The sequence below is a fragment of the Mastigoproctus giganteus genome, chromosome 8 (genome assembly GCF_048544385.1).
Source record: "Mastigoproctus giganteus isolate SK-2022 chromosome 8, ASM4854438v1, whole genome shotgun sequence".
Taxonomy (NCBI): domain Eukaryota; kingdom Metazoa; phylum Arthropoda; class Arachnida; order Uropygi; family Thelyphonidae; genus Mastigoproctus; species Mastigoproctus giganteus.
This window is the reverse complement of record NC_143582.1, coordinates 18896548-18912998: the sequence shown is the minus strand read 5'-3', so window position 1 is coordinate 18912998 and position 16451 is coordinate 18896548. Positions and strand designations below refer to the sequence as shown.

The window sequence follows — 16451 nt, the reverse complement described above, 5'->3', positions numbered from 1 at the left end:
TTGCTGACATTGCCCTTCTAGTCAAAGTAATCACTGCAACTTATGAAGCATCTGATATCCTTAGTAAAATAAACTTTAGTGCTCCTTGTAGACAAGTTAGGAACCTTGCACTGTTTTGCCTTGACTCTGCCACCACAGACTTTATGAAGTTCAGTCCACTGAACAGAGTCAGCAAATGACTCTCTCATTGACTTCTTTGACAACTCACAATCACTGATGAACTCCATCCACAAGTTTGCCTTTTCTCATCTAATTATTGTAGTTTATTTATTTTTTTAAATTATTTTTCTATTCTCTAATTAATTAATTTATTATTTTTTTTACTGGTAACTTAACTTAATGCAATCCTCTTTTGTACATATGATTATATGAATATTTTCACTATTTACCAGGGCCTAAAAAACTCATTAAGAATTTATATTAGCTAGATTTATGATCAGCTGTATATATGTATTTTATTTTTATTTTCAGGCTATATTTAAATGTTTGTCTTGCCTATACATCCAGACAAGAAATCTGTAGTGCAGTAAGGGATATGGCAGAAGGTGTTCAGAATGGCTTAATTTATCCAAGGTAAATAATTTAAAATCTTTTGCGATACTTCATTAAACGTAGAGGGTAATGGGGTAATTATGCAAGAATTTACAATTATTTTAGCTTTAATAAGCTGTTAATAAAAATAAATAACTGCAATATTTGAACTTGGTATTTTGCTTGATATTATTTTCTCCCTAGTTTATGTTCCTGAGATGAACGGTATAATTTGCAATTTGTAAATAACCACATAAGTGTGTAATGGCTGCACTCATTTTAACATATGCATACTATTATCAAAGAAGATAGTCCCATACCATTGAAAACAGAAGATGCACTAGTCATGATCCGATTTTTGTGCATAAAGGTCATCTCATTTACTTCTGTACGATAGAACTATATAAAAAATAAGCAGTGAATGTTGCAACGTAGTGTAGTTGCTCTGACGTTGTTTTAAGACATTACAAAAGCACCAGACTAAGCATTAATAGGAATGCATAGCCCTACTAATGGTACACATGCCACAGTTACAACCCTTATCTTTTTGGGCATCATCAGTGTAATAGAAATTGATTTTTATATTAAGTTTACATAGTAATAAGAATATATATTTTAATGCAGTAGTTGAACTCAAATAAAATTTGTACATTTTACTATGTTCAGTCTTTGGTGAGAGCAGAACAATCCCCATGATTGAAAATCAAATGTAGTAGATGTACAAATTTTATTTTAAACTAGGTAATGTTCATGTTGCATTACATTTCATATTCATTCAATTTGGTAGTTTTTCCTTGAGTGCAATATAAGAATTTTTAAGCCTCAGCAATTTACCAAAATGATCTTGATTTGATGTGCACATAGTGGGTAGCCATGAGGAGAGATTTGTGTAGAATTAGTAGTGGCAAATAATGCAAGAAGGCAACCTTATGCAGCATCAACAAAAATAAAAAATAAAATTTCCATATCACCCGTCCATCCCCTCTGGTAATTTGTCTAGTTCTTAAATTAATTCAAACTACCCACTTCTACAATGCCAGATGGAAGTTTTTTCCCAACAATCAACTGCCTGCTGGCTGAAAGCCAAATTCCAAACATCTATCCTGCAAGCAATCTTCCTCAATTTGAATTTATACCTCCTTGTGTGTAGTCTGAGCAAGAGGAAGGATTCCATCTGCTTAGAGGTTACTCAATCCATTCAAAGGCTTAAACATCTCAATCGGATCTCCTTGTATATGCTTAGTCACCAAATGCCACAATTTGCCTTTGCCTCACATCCTTCCTTATTAAATGAGGCCTCCAGACCTGTATGCTTACTTGAGATGTGGCCTGACCATTGCCTTACACAGCAGGATAACCACCTCCTTATCCCTGCTGGCAAAATTCCTGCATATCATTAACAAAACCTCATGAACTGCCCTAGCAACTATCTGCACTTCTCGAAGACCTTCATATCTGACTGCACAATTACTCACATGTCTTTTGCATTCTCCACTTACCCTGAGTGTGGTACCACACAGTTGGTACATTAATCTGGAATTACTGCTACCCATGTGCAGTACCTTACATTTGTCACTGCTAAACTGCTGTTCCCACTTCTCAGCTGTTCTGACTAATTTTTCTAGACCTTGTAGTAGCATACTTCGATTACAATCATTAACCACCCTGCTGCCTACCTTCATACCGTTTGAAAACTTAACAGTTCAGTAGTACTTAAGGGGGAGGATGGATGCATAGGCGAAATGGGTTAAACTAATAATGGGATATTTGGCAGTGTGTCTTTACTAGACTTGCCCTTCTAGGTTACCGTCCTCCCTATTGATAACTTAATAAAGAAATTTCTGTGGACTGATGGTTAATGTGTTATCTGTTTTCATGTTTTGTGCCCTGACCATTCAGTTGCTGGCATTTATTTCTTTCACATATGTGAATTTGCTTAAGTTCCTACAGTATCTTTCAGAATGCCTGTTGTATTAGCAGGTTTTTAAAACTCAGTGTTCTCTTTTTAATATGCTTATTCTCAGTGATCATTTGATTGTAAACACAACAGGTACTGTCACTTTTCCTCACTTTGACATCTAGTAAACTCAGTTGATAAATTAATTAAAGAAAATTTCTTTTACCTTTTGTTGCCATTTTAGAATCTGAATTTCATGTGCTATATAATGTATATGTATGTACAGTGGTTGTGTATAGCTTTATTTGTTCTATTCCCCCCTCCCCGCCCCTTCCGTAGCCAGGTGGGCAGGAGCAGCAGTGCGTAGCACACGTTTCTTGATTAGACTGGGGTTCGAGCCTGTGACCACCAAATATGGAGGATGTGGAAAGGTCAGGGAATGACCACCACATATCCCCTGAGCAATATGGCCTTAGTTGCTAATGCTCCTAAAAACCAAATAACAACAACAACCCCCCCCCCTCCAATTTGCTACACTTATAGTTCTAGTTTGATAAAAGAGACCCCAATTTAAAAAAAAAAACTGAATAGTGTGACATTATTATGAAAGTTTCTCAATGATTTTTTCCCCCCCGTTTAGTAATATTATCTAGTTTGTGACACTAAAAAAAGCACTTTTATTCCATTTCATTTTGATTTTACACCAGCATTTTGTAAGTTTAATGCAGCCACCAATAGAAGCTTTTCTTATAAAGTTTGTTACCAAATCAAACACACATCCAGGGAAAATGATATAACGATACTGTTAACTAAAAACAATTTAAGCATAGTTTGCTTGACAGTCTCTCACAGACTCCATTTAAAAGAGTGCAGTCAGGTTAATTAATTTCCAATCTCTTAAAAAGTCTCTCCACTTTGTCTAACAGATGTTCAGTTTCTGCTGCATGCATTTTCTGTAGATACTTCCATGGACACTGTTCTTTTGAATTAGCATCTGTAATTCCAAACTACATCTAGTTTGGAAGATAGTGGGGAAATTACAGATTGGCTAAACCAGTCAATAGAGAGTGGGGGAATCAATCAACATCCATTTGCTGTCCAAATTCAAACTTACAGAAACAACTTTTCTTAATTTATCCCAGTTACTTCTTTCCCTGAACAACCTTTCTTCCCATGTATTTCCTGCAAATTACAATCTGTAGATTGTAAGTACTACAGTAGGTTCTAATATCTTTTGTGTTTGGGTTTTCACTAAAAAAAAAAAAAAGAGTGAGAGAGAGTGCCAAAGATGGCATATATAACCTCCCAATTTACAAATAGTGAGATATATTCATAATGCAAGAGCTTGTGAATTGGAAGGAATTTTCTCATAGATATAATGAGAAGATGTGTTCTAAAATATAAAAAAAAATGTGCATCGGGTTTGTGTTAAGACATAAATAGCAGTTTAATTTTTTAAATTTTGCTAAAGCTCTCTAAGTTTGTAAATTTAATTTCTGGAATTTTGTCAGTTCAATTTCTTACCATTGTAAAGTTAATTCTCATAAGATATTTTCTTTTTGTATTTTGTATGTTTAAATTTAAATTCTTAAGTTTCAACAGCAACTTTATTTGATCAGTATCTATATTTTTAAATTAACTACTGAAATATTCTGTTAGTTAAATTCTTACCTTAAAAGGTTGTTGCTAAAAGATCCATTTCAAATGCTTCATCCAAGGATTTCATAACTCAGATGGCTGTCGGTGATTTCCTCTATGCTTTGAGTTCATGACGTGTAAGCCTGTGGTGCAGATTCCAAAATCAGTCTGTTAGACAATCCCAGTTCAGCTGATGATTGTGTTGTATACCAGTTCATGTGTATACACGTGCTAGTGTAAAGGAATATACCAATTAAAACTAAGAGTAGTGCCAAGTGATGCACTCCCAATTCAAGCTTCAGGGGAGAATGAAATTTAGTCTCCCACAGTAAGAAATTCTGAATTGCCTCCCCATTCTTTAATGACATTAGATGATCTCAATCTAGTTATCAATAAAGATCCATCAGATATTAAGAATCTTCAAATAAAGCAGCCACTGACAAGCAGTAATCACAATGTATTGAAAGGGGGTCTATTTGCAGATAAAAGAATTTGCAGATAAAAGAACCACTAAGTGGCAGTGATCACAGTGTACTGACGTGGGATTTACTTAAAGATTTAACTACTATCAGGGGTAAAGGAAAGGGTTTTTGCTTCTGTAAAGGCGAGACCACTGTACTCGCCTTTGCTTCTGTAAAGGCGAGTACAGTGGTCTCAGACAGTTTTTAAATTCTGTACAGTGGGATCAAGGTAAATTCTGTAAATTCTGTACAGTGGGATCACTACTATCAGGGGTAAAGGAAAGGGTTTTTGCTTCTGTAAAGGCGAGACCACTGTACTCGCCTTTGCTTCTGTAAAGGCGAGTACAGTGGTCTCCGACAGTTTTTAAATTCTGTACAGTGGAAGCTACTAAAAGGTTCATACCTATTAAGAAATATTGTTCAAGGTTTAGGCCTAAATGGTTGTCAAATGAACTAATGAGACTCGTAACAGAGAAGAAAAATGCATGGGATGCATATAAATTATCAGGCGACATAGAAGCCTATGGCAGATTTAAGTTAATCTGTAATCAGGTCACAAAGGAGGTTCGGCAGGTGAAGGCAGATTACGAGAAATCCTTGGCAAAAGATGCTAAGAAAAACAGCAAGGATTTCTTTACTTATATAAACTCTAAAAGGAAGGGAATGAATCTGATCGGTCCACTTGACATCGATGGTTCGACTGTTGATGATCCTGCTCAGATAGCAAACAAACTGAATGAGTATTTTGCATCTACATTCACACGTGAGGAATTATTAAGGTTTGAAAATGGCAGAAGGTTATCAAATTGTAGCAAGATACTTAAAATGATTTTGTAATAACCGAGAGCAAAGTGGAAGAGAAATTGTTGAAGTTAAACGTAAGAAAAGCACCTGGGGTGGATGGGATCTATCCAGTTATATTAAAGGAGACGGCAGTTATATTAAAGGCAAAGCAACTAAGCAAACCCTTAGCCATAATTATGAGAGCATCCTTGGACTCAGGGGAGGTTCCCACGGACTGGAGATGTGCAAATGTATCCCCAATTCACAAAGGGGGATCGAAGGGTGACACGAGTAATTACAGACCAGTTAGTTTAACTTCTGTTCCGGGTAAAATAATGGAGTCGCTGGTTAAGGATGCATTGCAGAATCATCTAGACAAGACTGCAACAATAATTCAGACACAGCATGGGTTTGTTAAAGGAAAGTCTTGTCTGACAAATTTGATAGGATATTATGTGTGGTTACAAAGGAACTGGATGCGAAAAATAATTTTGATATCATATATTTGGATTTCAGGAAAGCTTTTGACACTGTTGCGCATGGAAGACTATTGTACAAATTGGAGCAGAATGGTATTAAGGGTAAGTTGCTACAATGGATAAAAGGATGGTTAAGTGCTAGAAGATAGAGGGTGATAATCAATGGGTGCTGCTCTTCTTGGACTAATGTTATTAGTGGAGTCCCACAGGGTTCGGTGTTAGGTCCACTGTTGTTTTGTATATTTATCAATGATATTGATGAAGGTATATCAGGCTTAATGTTGAAGTTTGCAGATGATACAAAGGTTGGCAGGGTTGTTAATGACAGTAATGGCAGTGTGCTACTGCAACAGGAACTAGATAATTTTGGCAGATGGGCTAAGAAGTGGCAACTGAAGTTTAACCTTGACAAATACAAAATACTACATATGCGTAGAAGTAACCCCAGAGAAACGTACCAACTGTGTGGTACTACACTTAAGGTGGTAGAAAATGAAAAAGACCTGGGAGTAATTGTGCAGTCAGATATGAAGTTTTCTGAGCAATGCAGACAGGCTGCCAGGGCAGGTCATGGGGTTTTGTCAATGATATATAGGAATTTTGCTAGCAGGGAAAAGGAGGTGATTATCCCTCTGTATAAGGCAATGGTCAGGCCACGGCTTGAGTATTGCGTACAGGTCTGGAGGCCTCATTTTAGGAAGGATGTAGATTTACTTGAGCGTGTACAGAGAAGGGCAACAAGATTGGTGAGGGGAATGAAGGGATCCTCTTACCAAGAGAGGCTTAAGTTCTGCAAATTGCAGTGGCTGGAGACTAGGCACCTGCGCGGTGATCTGATTGAGGTATATAAGGCCTTGAATGGGTTGAGCACGCTGAATTCTGATGGGATCCTTCCACGTGTTCAGATTACGAATCTAAGGGGGCATAAATTCAAATTAAGAAAAGACAGATGTAGAATAGATGTGCGGAAATTTTCCTTTAGCCAGCTGGTGGTTAATTGCTGGAACAAACTTCCATCTGTCGTGGAAGTTGATAGGTTGAATAAATTTAAAGAGGAACTGGACAGGCATTTGGAGGGAATGGTGTGATTTTTTGTTTTTTTTTTTTTTTTGGCTGATGCTGCATAAGCTCATACACTTGCTTTCTTGCATCACATGCCACTACTACTACTACTATTTAAAAAGTAAATACTGTTGAGGAAAAGATTTTTTTTTTTTTTTTTACAGTGGTCTTAAATTCTTTTCAGTGGAACCAAATGTTACATGGGAAATGTTTAAGGAAGTTATTCTAGAAACTGCTAAGCTTCATCCACCAACAAAATGGTATGTCTTCTGTGACAGTAGAGTTGTTTGTCACTTGTTTGGAGAGGTCTGGATTCATTTTTTACTATGACTCGAGGAATTTTTAAAGTCCTTCAATTAAGGCTATAGTTAGCTGATCTCAGACAAAGGAAGTACGGTTCGTCCATGGGTTTGTACATGTTTTACAGCCCACAAAACATGCAAATTGGCTTGTGAACACACATTACAATAGTGCAGTATGATCTGTCACTGATGTGCCTAAAAAACCCTAAAATAACAACTACAAAATGGTATCATTGAAGATATAGACCAAAGTGGATGACAAAAGCAACTGATGAATAAAGATGCATGGGGTGATCATAAATTAGTCTGTAATAAAGTTACTCAGAGAGTTAGGCATGCTAATGTGTATTACAAGAAATCCTTAACTAACAGTGCAAAGATTAGTAAAAAGGACTCCACTTATGTTACATAATAAAAAGAATCAACCATATTGATCCACTTTATAGCGATAGCAGTATTAATGATCTTGAACTGATTGCATCCTCATTCACATGTGAGGAAATTTCTAACGTTGAGGAAACCAGTAGTCTAGCTAATACTAAGTGGAAGTTAAATTATTTTATGATAACTGAGAAGGTGCCAGAAACAAACTTATTACAATTAAAAGTGAACAAAGCACCAGGAGCTGAGAGAATTTATATGATTATAAGAAAGGAAACAGAAAATTATATAAGAATACCTTTCTGCTTATATAATTATATTTCCTTTAGTCAAAATCCTCCCTGCTCTTGTTGAAAGTTTATCTGAATTTAAGGAATTAGATAGGTACTTGAGAAAAAATAGGTAAATGAAAGGAGGGAGTTGCATTGGTTACTGTTTTCCTACATAATCTTGCTTATATGCTTTATACACTGGTGTTCAGATAAAGTGCATCACCCGTTAAAATTATAACTGTCGTCTGAATAACGTAAGTATGAGGCAGTATTTCTTACAGATTGCATCAGATAAGATTTACATGCGTAGGTGATGATATAATATTGCAACAGCTGTTACTTTCAGCTATATAAGCATTCTCTGCAAGAGTTGCAGTCATTCCTTGCTTGTGTCAGGATTTAGCATGTTAGCATTTTTTTTTTTTAGCATTAGTAGAGGCATTTGATGCAAGAAAGCAAGCTTATGCAGCATCAGCCAAAAAAAAAAAAAAAAAAACCCCACTTCCACTTCACCCCTCTGTTCGTTCAAAATACCTGTCCAGCTGAGCCTTAAACTTATTTAGGCTATCAACCCTCCACCACAAGGGATGGAAGTCTGTTCCACCAACCAACCACCCTCTGGCTAAAGGCAAAATTCCGCACGTCTATCCTACACCTGTCTTTCCTCAATTTGAATTTATGCCCTCTCAGGTGATTTTTCTGAGCTAGAGGAAGAATCCCATCAGCATTGAGCATGCTTAAACCATTCAAGGCTTTATACACCTCTATCAGATCACCTCGCTGGTGCCTAGTCTCCAGACACTGTAATTTGCAAAACTTAAGCCTTTCTTCGTAAGAGCACCCCTTTGTTCCATTCACTAATCTTGTTGCCCTTCTCTGTACTCGTTCCAGCAGCTCTACATCTTTCTTGAAATGAGGCCTCCAGACCTGTATACAGTACTCTAGGTGTGGCCTGACCATTGCCTTATACAATGGAATAATCACCTCCTTATCCCTGCTGGAAAAATTCCTGTATATCATTGACAATACTCCATGAGCTACTCTTGCAGCCCGTCTGCACTGCTCAGAGAACTTCATATCTGCCTGCACAACCACCCCCAAGTCCCTTTCATTCTCTACCACTGTCAGTGTAGTACCACAGAGTTGATACGTTGCTCTGGGGTTGCTGTTTCCCATGTGTAGTACTTTACATTTATCAATGTTAAACTTCATTTGCCACCTCTCAGCCCATCTGCTCAACCTTTCCAGATCCTGTTGCAGCAGCATAGTGTCAGTAGTGTCCTTGACAACCCTGCCAACCTTTGTATCGTCTGCAAACTTGGACATTAAGCCTGATATACCATCATCAATATCATTTATAAATACAGAAAACAATAATGGACCCAACACTGAGCCCTGAGGGACTCCACTAATAACATCAGTCCACGATGAGCAGTGTCCATTGATTACCACTCTCTGTCTTCTCCCCCTCAACCACCCCTTTATCCATAGCAGCAATTTGCCTCCAATGTCACACTGCTCCAATTTGTGTAGCAGTCTTCCATGTGCAACAGTATCAAAAGCCTTTCTAAGATCCAAGTATATAATATCAAAGTTATTCCCTGCATCCAGTTCTTTTGTGACTGCATCATAGTATCCAATCAAGTTGGTCAGGCAAGACTTCCCCTTAACAAAACCATGCTGTGTCTGAGCTATAACTGAAGTCTTGTCTAAATGATCCTGCAGTGCTTCTTTAACCAGTGCCTCCATTAATTTTCCTGGAACAGAAGTTAAGCTCACAGGTCTATAATTACTTGTGTCAGCCTTTGATCCTCCTTTGTGAATTGGGGTCACATTTGCGAGTAACGTGCAGTTGACGCCACAAAGAAAGAGTGCTGTTGTTACTTTACATGAGGAAAGATGTTCTTCCATCATATTGCTTATAGAGTGTCTTGTAATCAGTCAACATTGAGTAGATTTCTTTCCAAACTCAAGAATACTGGTTCTGCTGGTAGGAAAAAAAGGAACCGGATGCAAACGAGCATCCAGTTCCTTTGGAACCGGATGAAGCGCTTATTCCTTAAAAACCGTAAAGCTTCTTCATCTGAGCTGAAAAGAGAATGGGAAGAACATACAGGAGTGGTAGCAAGTGCAGTAATAGTCAGAAGATGCCTCTTCAAAAATGGGCTTGTAGCCTGTCGTCCCAAGAAGACGCTCCTCCTCACACAAAAAACGAAAAAGATCCGATTAATTTGGTGTAAGGGGCTTGTCAAATGGACCCCCAAGCAGTGGAAGTCAGTTATTTTCTCGGATGAGAAGAAATTCAACCTGCATGGCTCTGATGGGAGACAAATGATTCGCCATAGACATGATGAAGAATACCATTCAGACTGTACGGTGTCTACAGTGAAATTCCCTACCAGCCAAATGATATGGGGGATGCATTTCGTATCATGGAGTAGGTCACCTGCAGTTTATAAAAGGTTCCGTAAATGCCAACAGATACGTAGCTATATTGGAAGGCAAATTGCTGCCAACCATTAGAGACCATTTCAACCTGCCAAGTAACTCATCTTTCAGGATGACTCTGCTCCTTGTCATTGGGCAAAAAGTGTAAGTAGGCACTTCTGTAGTTACTTTAGCTTCATTTCTGCATTAGAGGTTCGACAGTAATGTGTTTACATTTGTTACAGGTGAAAAAATGGTTGGAAGAACGGTCCATTATAACTCTTAGCTGGCCAAGAAACAGCCCAGACCTGAATCCTATAGAGAACTGTTGGCATCGTGTGGAATCTGCAGTTGCTAGAAAGAAACCAAAGACCCTATGTGAACTTCAGGAAGCCATAATTCCTGTTTGGAACCACGAATCATCAGTTGATTATCTTCAGAAATTGATCTTGTCAGTGCCTTGATGGTGTGCTGCTGTCATCAGGGCCAGAAATGGTTCAACTAAATATTAGTTTGCACCTGGTTAACTTTTCATTTTGTTTTCCATTTAAAATGATAAACTGAAGCAAATTGAGGCCTTCTGATAACATTTCAGCCATAATTGTCATGTTTACCAAAACTGTTGTATAAAGGTTGCAAATGCTCATTTTGGATACAGTCAGACCTCCATATAACGAAATTGATCGTTCGCTTGAAAAAATTCGTTACACAGAAATTTTGTTATAAAGAAATATGACCTTTTTAACAATGAAAAATACTGCAATTCAACTCAGAAATAATAAGTGGGAATGAATAAATTTTCTAACCTTTTAAAACAATTAATTTATTAATACACACATATTAAGAAATGACTGCTTACATGATGCACACAGTATATTAGTACACTTTTAAGAATTATGTCGTTAAATATTTGGTTATTTTTTGTTACACACTGGATTTACTGTACATCGTTCATAAAAATGTTCGCATTTGTTTAAGCACTCAAACATATTTCCTGGCACATTTTCTTCACACTGAAGGCCTCAACACAAAGTTTCAAATGCTGCCAACATTTCATGTTTGGAAGGTTTAATATTGCACTCATTGCCTTCTTTGCCCTCATTTTCATCCAACTCATCATCGATATTGTCACTAGTTCTTTGAATACTCTCCAAAATGCTGGAGTCATTCGGATATTCAGCTACCATGACATCGTTATCAACTCCTAAAAATTCTTCAAGTACAATTTCTGCACTGATCAAACCTCTCACTTGGAGTTTGTCCCAAGATTTCTCCATGTCTTGTAGCAGTTCACCCCTCTCATCGCTGTTAATTGGCGTTTTAGCAAAACCTGCTTTTGCGAAACAATTCTTAATCGTTGTTTCTGTCACATCTTGACTCCACACTTTTGCCAATTCTGATATGCACATCTGCAAATCTATAGTTGGTTGGTTTCTATTCTCAGTATAATTTTTTTCAGTATGCACGTTCAGTAGCGTATTTTCAAATTGGTTCACTGGCTGCAGTTTAGACGAGGTATTCGGAGGGAAGAAAACAAGCTTCACACTTGTAAGTTTCGAAATTACCGAGTGAAGGTGGGCAGGGCAGTTGTCAACAATTAAAGCGATTTTTCTGTTTTCTTTCGTCATCTTTCTATCGAAATTTAAAATCCACTGTTCAAAAATTTCACTTGTCATCCAAGCTTTTTTTTGTTGTAGTTGTAGTCCAACTCTAACAACTTTACTCCTTTGAAACATCAGGGTTGTTTACGTTTGCCTATTACCAAAAGCATCAGTTTTTCATTATCAGCCATATTTGAATCAATCAAGACTAATTCTTTCCTTACTATTTTTACCACCTACACATTTGTCAGCTTTAAAAGTCAGTCTCGTATCCTGTTCGGCAAACATTTTAAAAAATAGACCTGTTTCGTCAACATTGAATATGTCTTTGGGCTCGTAGTCCTCCATAATTTTTTTCTAAACTGTTTCTTTCCAACGGGTGCCATCTTCTTCAATTACAACCCCACTTTCACTAGAAATAACTTTTTCAAGTAAGCCATGGCGCTTTTTAAATTTGACTAGCCAACTAGAACTGGCTTGGAAAGTTTTATGCCCCAGAAAAGATGCGTACTCCGTAACCTTTTCTTTTATTAATGATATTGGCATGTTTTGGTCTTGAATCAACTTTATCCACTTAAAAATACTTCATCTACATCTTCATACAAGCATAATTTTGCACGCTTCTGACTGGGTTCTGTTTCCTTAAACAGTTTGAGAATTGAAACAGTTTTTCAGAATGTTTGACACTCTACTGGCAGGGATACAGAAGTTTAAAGCAATATCTTTTTTTTTTTAATGCCCCGATCTACACTATTAAGCACTTCCACCTTTTCCACTACACTCAAGAATTTCCTCTTAGACATTGTAGGATTACTCACACAGCAGCAAACAAAACTGATTTACAGACCACTTGAACCTACCATACAGAGACAGGTGAAATTTAGTGAAAGTATGGGTGACTCATTTCTGCGAAACAACAGATGAATTTCCGGGATAAAGGAAAATCGCCCTCTCCTAATTCTCTAATAGGGTGATTGGAATAGAAAACAGGTTGACCAGAACCAATGTCCGTGTCGGGAATATACCTTGATCTTTGCCAATGGCTGTGGACACATAGATAGCAGTTTCTCAGCGCGACTTCTCGGTACAGTAAATGCTTTACGGGCAACACTAAATTTTGGAACGCTGTCAAGAATTAAAGCCTTCAGCTATTAAAAGCTCAAGTGATTAATTCTTAATCTTTTAGCTCTTAATTCGTGCTTTCTACAGCATCGGCTCTATTGCCTAAAGGCGCGAACAATGCATACCCAGATTTCTTGAAATTAGTTTGTTGTGTGGAAACTATTTTTGATGTAATGACCAGGGGAAAATCGAAAACGTTTTCACTATATGGAAGTTCGTTAAAGAGGTGTCCAACTGTATTTTGAGAGCGCCTGTCAAATATTACTTAGCTTTGCCTTAACTATTAATAAATATCTTTTGTTTATATTTCTATTTGTGATGCTAGTCATTAATGTAACATACCATTGCGAAAAAGAGTTAGAAATGTGAAATTCCTGGTGATGCACTTTGAACACCAGTGTAATTATATATAATCTTGGGATAGAAGCTTGATATCGTTTATTTAGATATCAGTAAAGATTTTAATGATTGCTGTGTAAATTGGAGCAGTCTGGTATTAAGGGTAAGTTACTACTATGGATAAAGGGATGATTAAGTGGTAGGAGACAGGGAGTAGTTATAAATGGCCACTGTGAATGGGGTTCCACAGGGTTCAAGACCCCATTCATAATCCTAGGGTAATATACCACTTGGGTACACCAGACTCAAGCTTGTAGACAGTGAAAAAGGACTTGGAAATAACTATACAATCTGATATGAAGTTTTTTTTAACATGATAGACAGGCTGCTAGGATGGTCCATAGGATTTTGTAAATGATTTATAGAAACTTTGCCAGTGGAGATAAAGAGGTGATTATTCCATTATATAAAGCCATGTTGTTGTTATTTGGTTTTTAGGAGCATTAGCAGCTAAGGCCATATTGCTCTGGGAATACGCGGTGGTCATTCCCTGACCTTTCTGCAACCTCCGTATTTGGTGGTGATAGACTCGAACCCCATCTAATCAAGAAACGTGTGCCACGCACTGCTGCTCCTTCCCACCTGGCTACAGAGGTGCCTATAAAGCCATAGTTGTTTTATTCTTATTTTACATACTGACTTCTTGGAAACCCTATCTTAATAATTAAAACCCTCCAAGGTTGGAGGCTGTTAACTGTGGAGCCCTTATGACTGTGCAACTTTGCAATTTTTGACATCAGTATATCGTAAAATTGCAATAAAGATCGATCGCTCTTTATTGATTTTTGCCATCTTATATCCTTAAATGGATCAACATTTTTTTTTTTTTTTTTTTTTTTTGACATCTGTGAAAAACATTTTTGATATTTTTGACATCCGTGAAAAACATTTTTGATATTTTTGACATCCGTATATCCTTAAATTGCAATAAAGTTCCACCCACCCACATCTCTACTGATATTGTCACGAAAATATTTTAGTATTAGTACTGAAAAAATTATGCAAGTAAGCGAGCTTATGTAGGAAAACAGTAACCAATGTAACTTCCTCATTTCATTTACCTAAAGTATCTATCTAATTCCTTAAATTCAGATAAACTTTCAACAAGAGCAGGGAGGACTTTGACTAAAGGAAAATTTCAGGCTACCATTATCCCCCCCCCCCTCCCTCTCAATTTAAATTTATGCTTCCTTGTGTATGTCATGTTAATAAGCATAGAAATTTTTTATGATTCAAAAACTTTACAAAAGTTTTATTTTTTATCAGTTTAAATTTTGTAATTTTCTTTCATAGGATTTGAAATATACTTCAAATAAACTAAAAATAAATATTAGCCTCTGAAGGTTTTTGTAAATGAAGTTTACGCAAACCTTCAATGCCTTAAACCCCTCGATCAGGTCATGTCACGATACCTAGTTTCCAAAACTGCTGCTTACAAAACTAGTCTTTTTTGATAACAGTATTCCTTTGTTCCCTTAAGCAATCTTGTTACTCTTCTCTGTATCATTTCCAACAGGTCTATATCTTTCTTAATAAAGAGTAACATTATATCTTAAGTATATAAAATAATCAATCATGAAATAACTGATTGAAGATGGGTTAACATTGATATAGAGAGCTCGTGGCAGGAGTTATTGCATTTCCATGACAAGTTTCTCTTTCCATATCAGGATTGTATTCAATATGCTCTCAAAGGAAGTGAAATAATAAAACACATTTATGTTAAATGTAAAGGCTTACCATAATTAATTCTGAGCTTTCATTTAAATGTGTGCCAAGTATACGATTAATGTTTGTATTGATAATTTATTGTAAACTCCACTGACATGGTGGTCATGCCAGAGTTTAAACAAGAACTTTTTTTTTTTTTTTTTTAATAGTGATGGCCAGTTGTAATATACAATATTCTATCTTACTAGTATTGTTTCAGGTCTAGCTTACTAAGAGTAAAAATTAATGTACGTGTAAAATTTGCAGTTTCTTTGTCCCACTTCAAAAACCTAACAGACCTACTAACGTTGAATATTTTGTGGGCTATTTCTTTTAATCTCATTTATATGATGAACAGTACTTTTTTTTTTTTTTTTTTTTCTCCTCTCTTCATTCCACGGTGAACACTACTTTTTAGTAATAAGTGTAATGGACTAAATGCCAAGCAAAATACCAAGGAGGTTATTCTAATTTCAGAAACTTGAACATTGGCGATCATAGAGTTTCAGTCACATTTGATGATTCTGTTATCAGCAATGTATACGGGTGATCCACATTTTTGTATTATTTTACGATTATTTGTAGCCTCTAGAGTTTTTTAGTGCAGTGAAGTATTTTTAATTAAAAATACTTCACTGAGAAACTCTAGTATTTTAATTAAAAATACTTCACTGCACTTTGTGGCAAGGAAGCCAAATTTATTTAGCATTACCTTAAAAAAATCACCTAGTTTAACCCAAGTATCTGTCCATAAGTTCTCCAGTTCTATAATGTTAGGTGATGCGTTTTTGCAATAGTTAACATTCCTTTGTCTAAAAGAAAATTTTCTTATATACAGTATTTAAAACTATATACAAACCAAACCTATATACAGTATTTAAATTATGGCTTAACCAAAGCATTTATGCAATGAAATATTAATATATAATTAACCACTCTTTTACCACGTGGAGTTTTTACTATATATTTTATTAAGCATAGCCTAAACTAATATATACAATAGTGTAACGTTTCGGGTATCTTGCCGATACTCGTCATCAGACTGTGCTGTTTGGAAATAGAGGTAAAAAAGGTGAAGGTTACTAATTAGACTTACATTGAGCAGTTCTAAATTACAATCATAATTTTTAACAAAGGGTGAATTATAAGATGTATTAACAATTGGTCATTACTAATTTTAAATAATAATGGCAGTGAGTAGATAAATAATTCTAAGTTATAATAACAAATTGAGCATCTCTAAGGTTACAGTTACGACATAAAGGAGCAATTCTATGTTACTATTACACAATTATATGAGCAATTTTTAAGTTACTTTACTTTTAGCCTATTTTATAAGATGAATTAAGACAAACAAATCAAATCTTACCTGCTGACCGCCAGCAG

General features: G+C 36.2%; 1 protein-coding gene across 1 annotated transcript in view; it reads left to right on the top strand.

Annotated features, from left to right (window-relative positions):
• LOC150081309 (dehydrodolichyl diphosphate synthase complex subunit DHDDS-like) overlaps positions 1–16451 on the top strand; it is a 131318-nt gene that overhangs the window by 94529 nt on the left and 20338 nt on the right. Inside the window, exon 5 of the mRNA XM_090380157.1 lies at positions 472–573. Coding sequence (XP_090236283.1) covers positions 472–573 — 102 coding nt within the window. The remainder of the gene's footprint in view (positions 1–471; positions 574–16451) is intronic.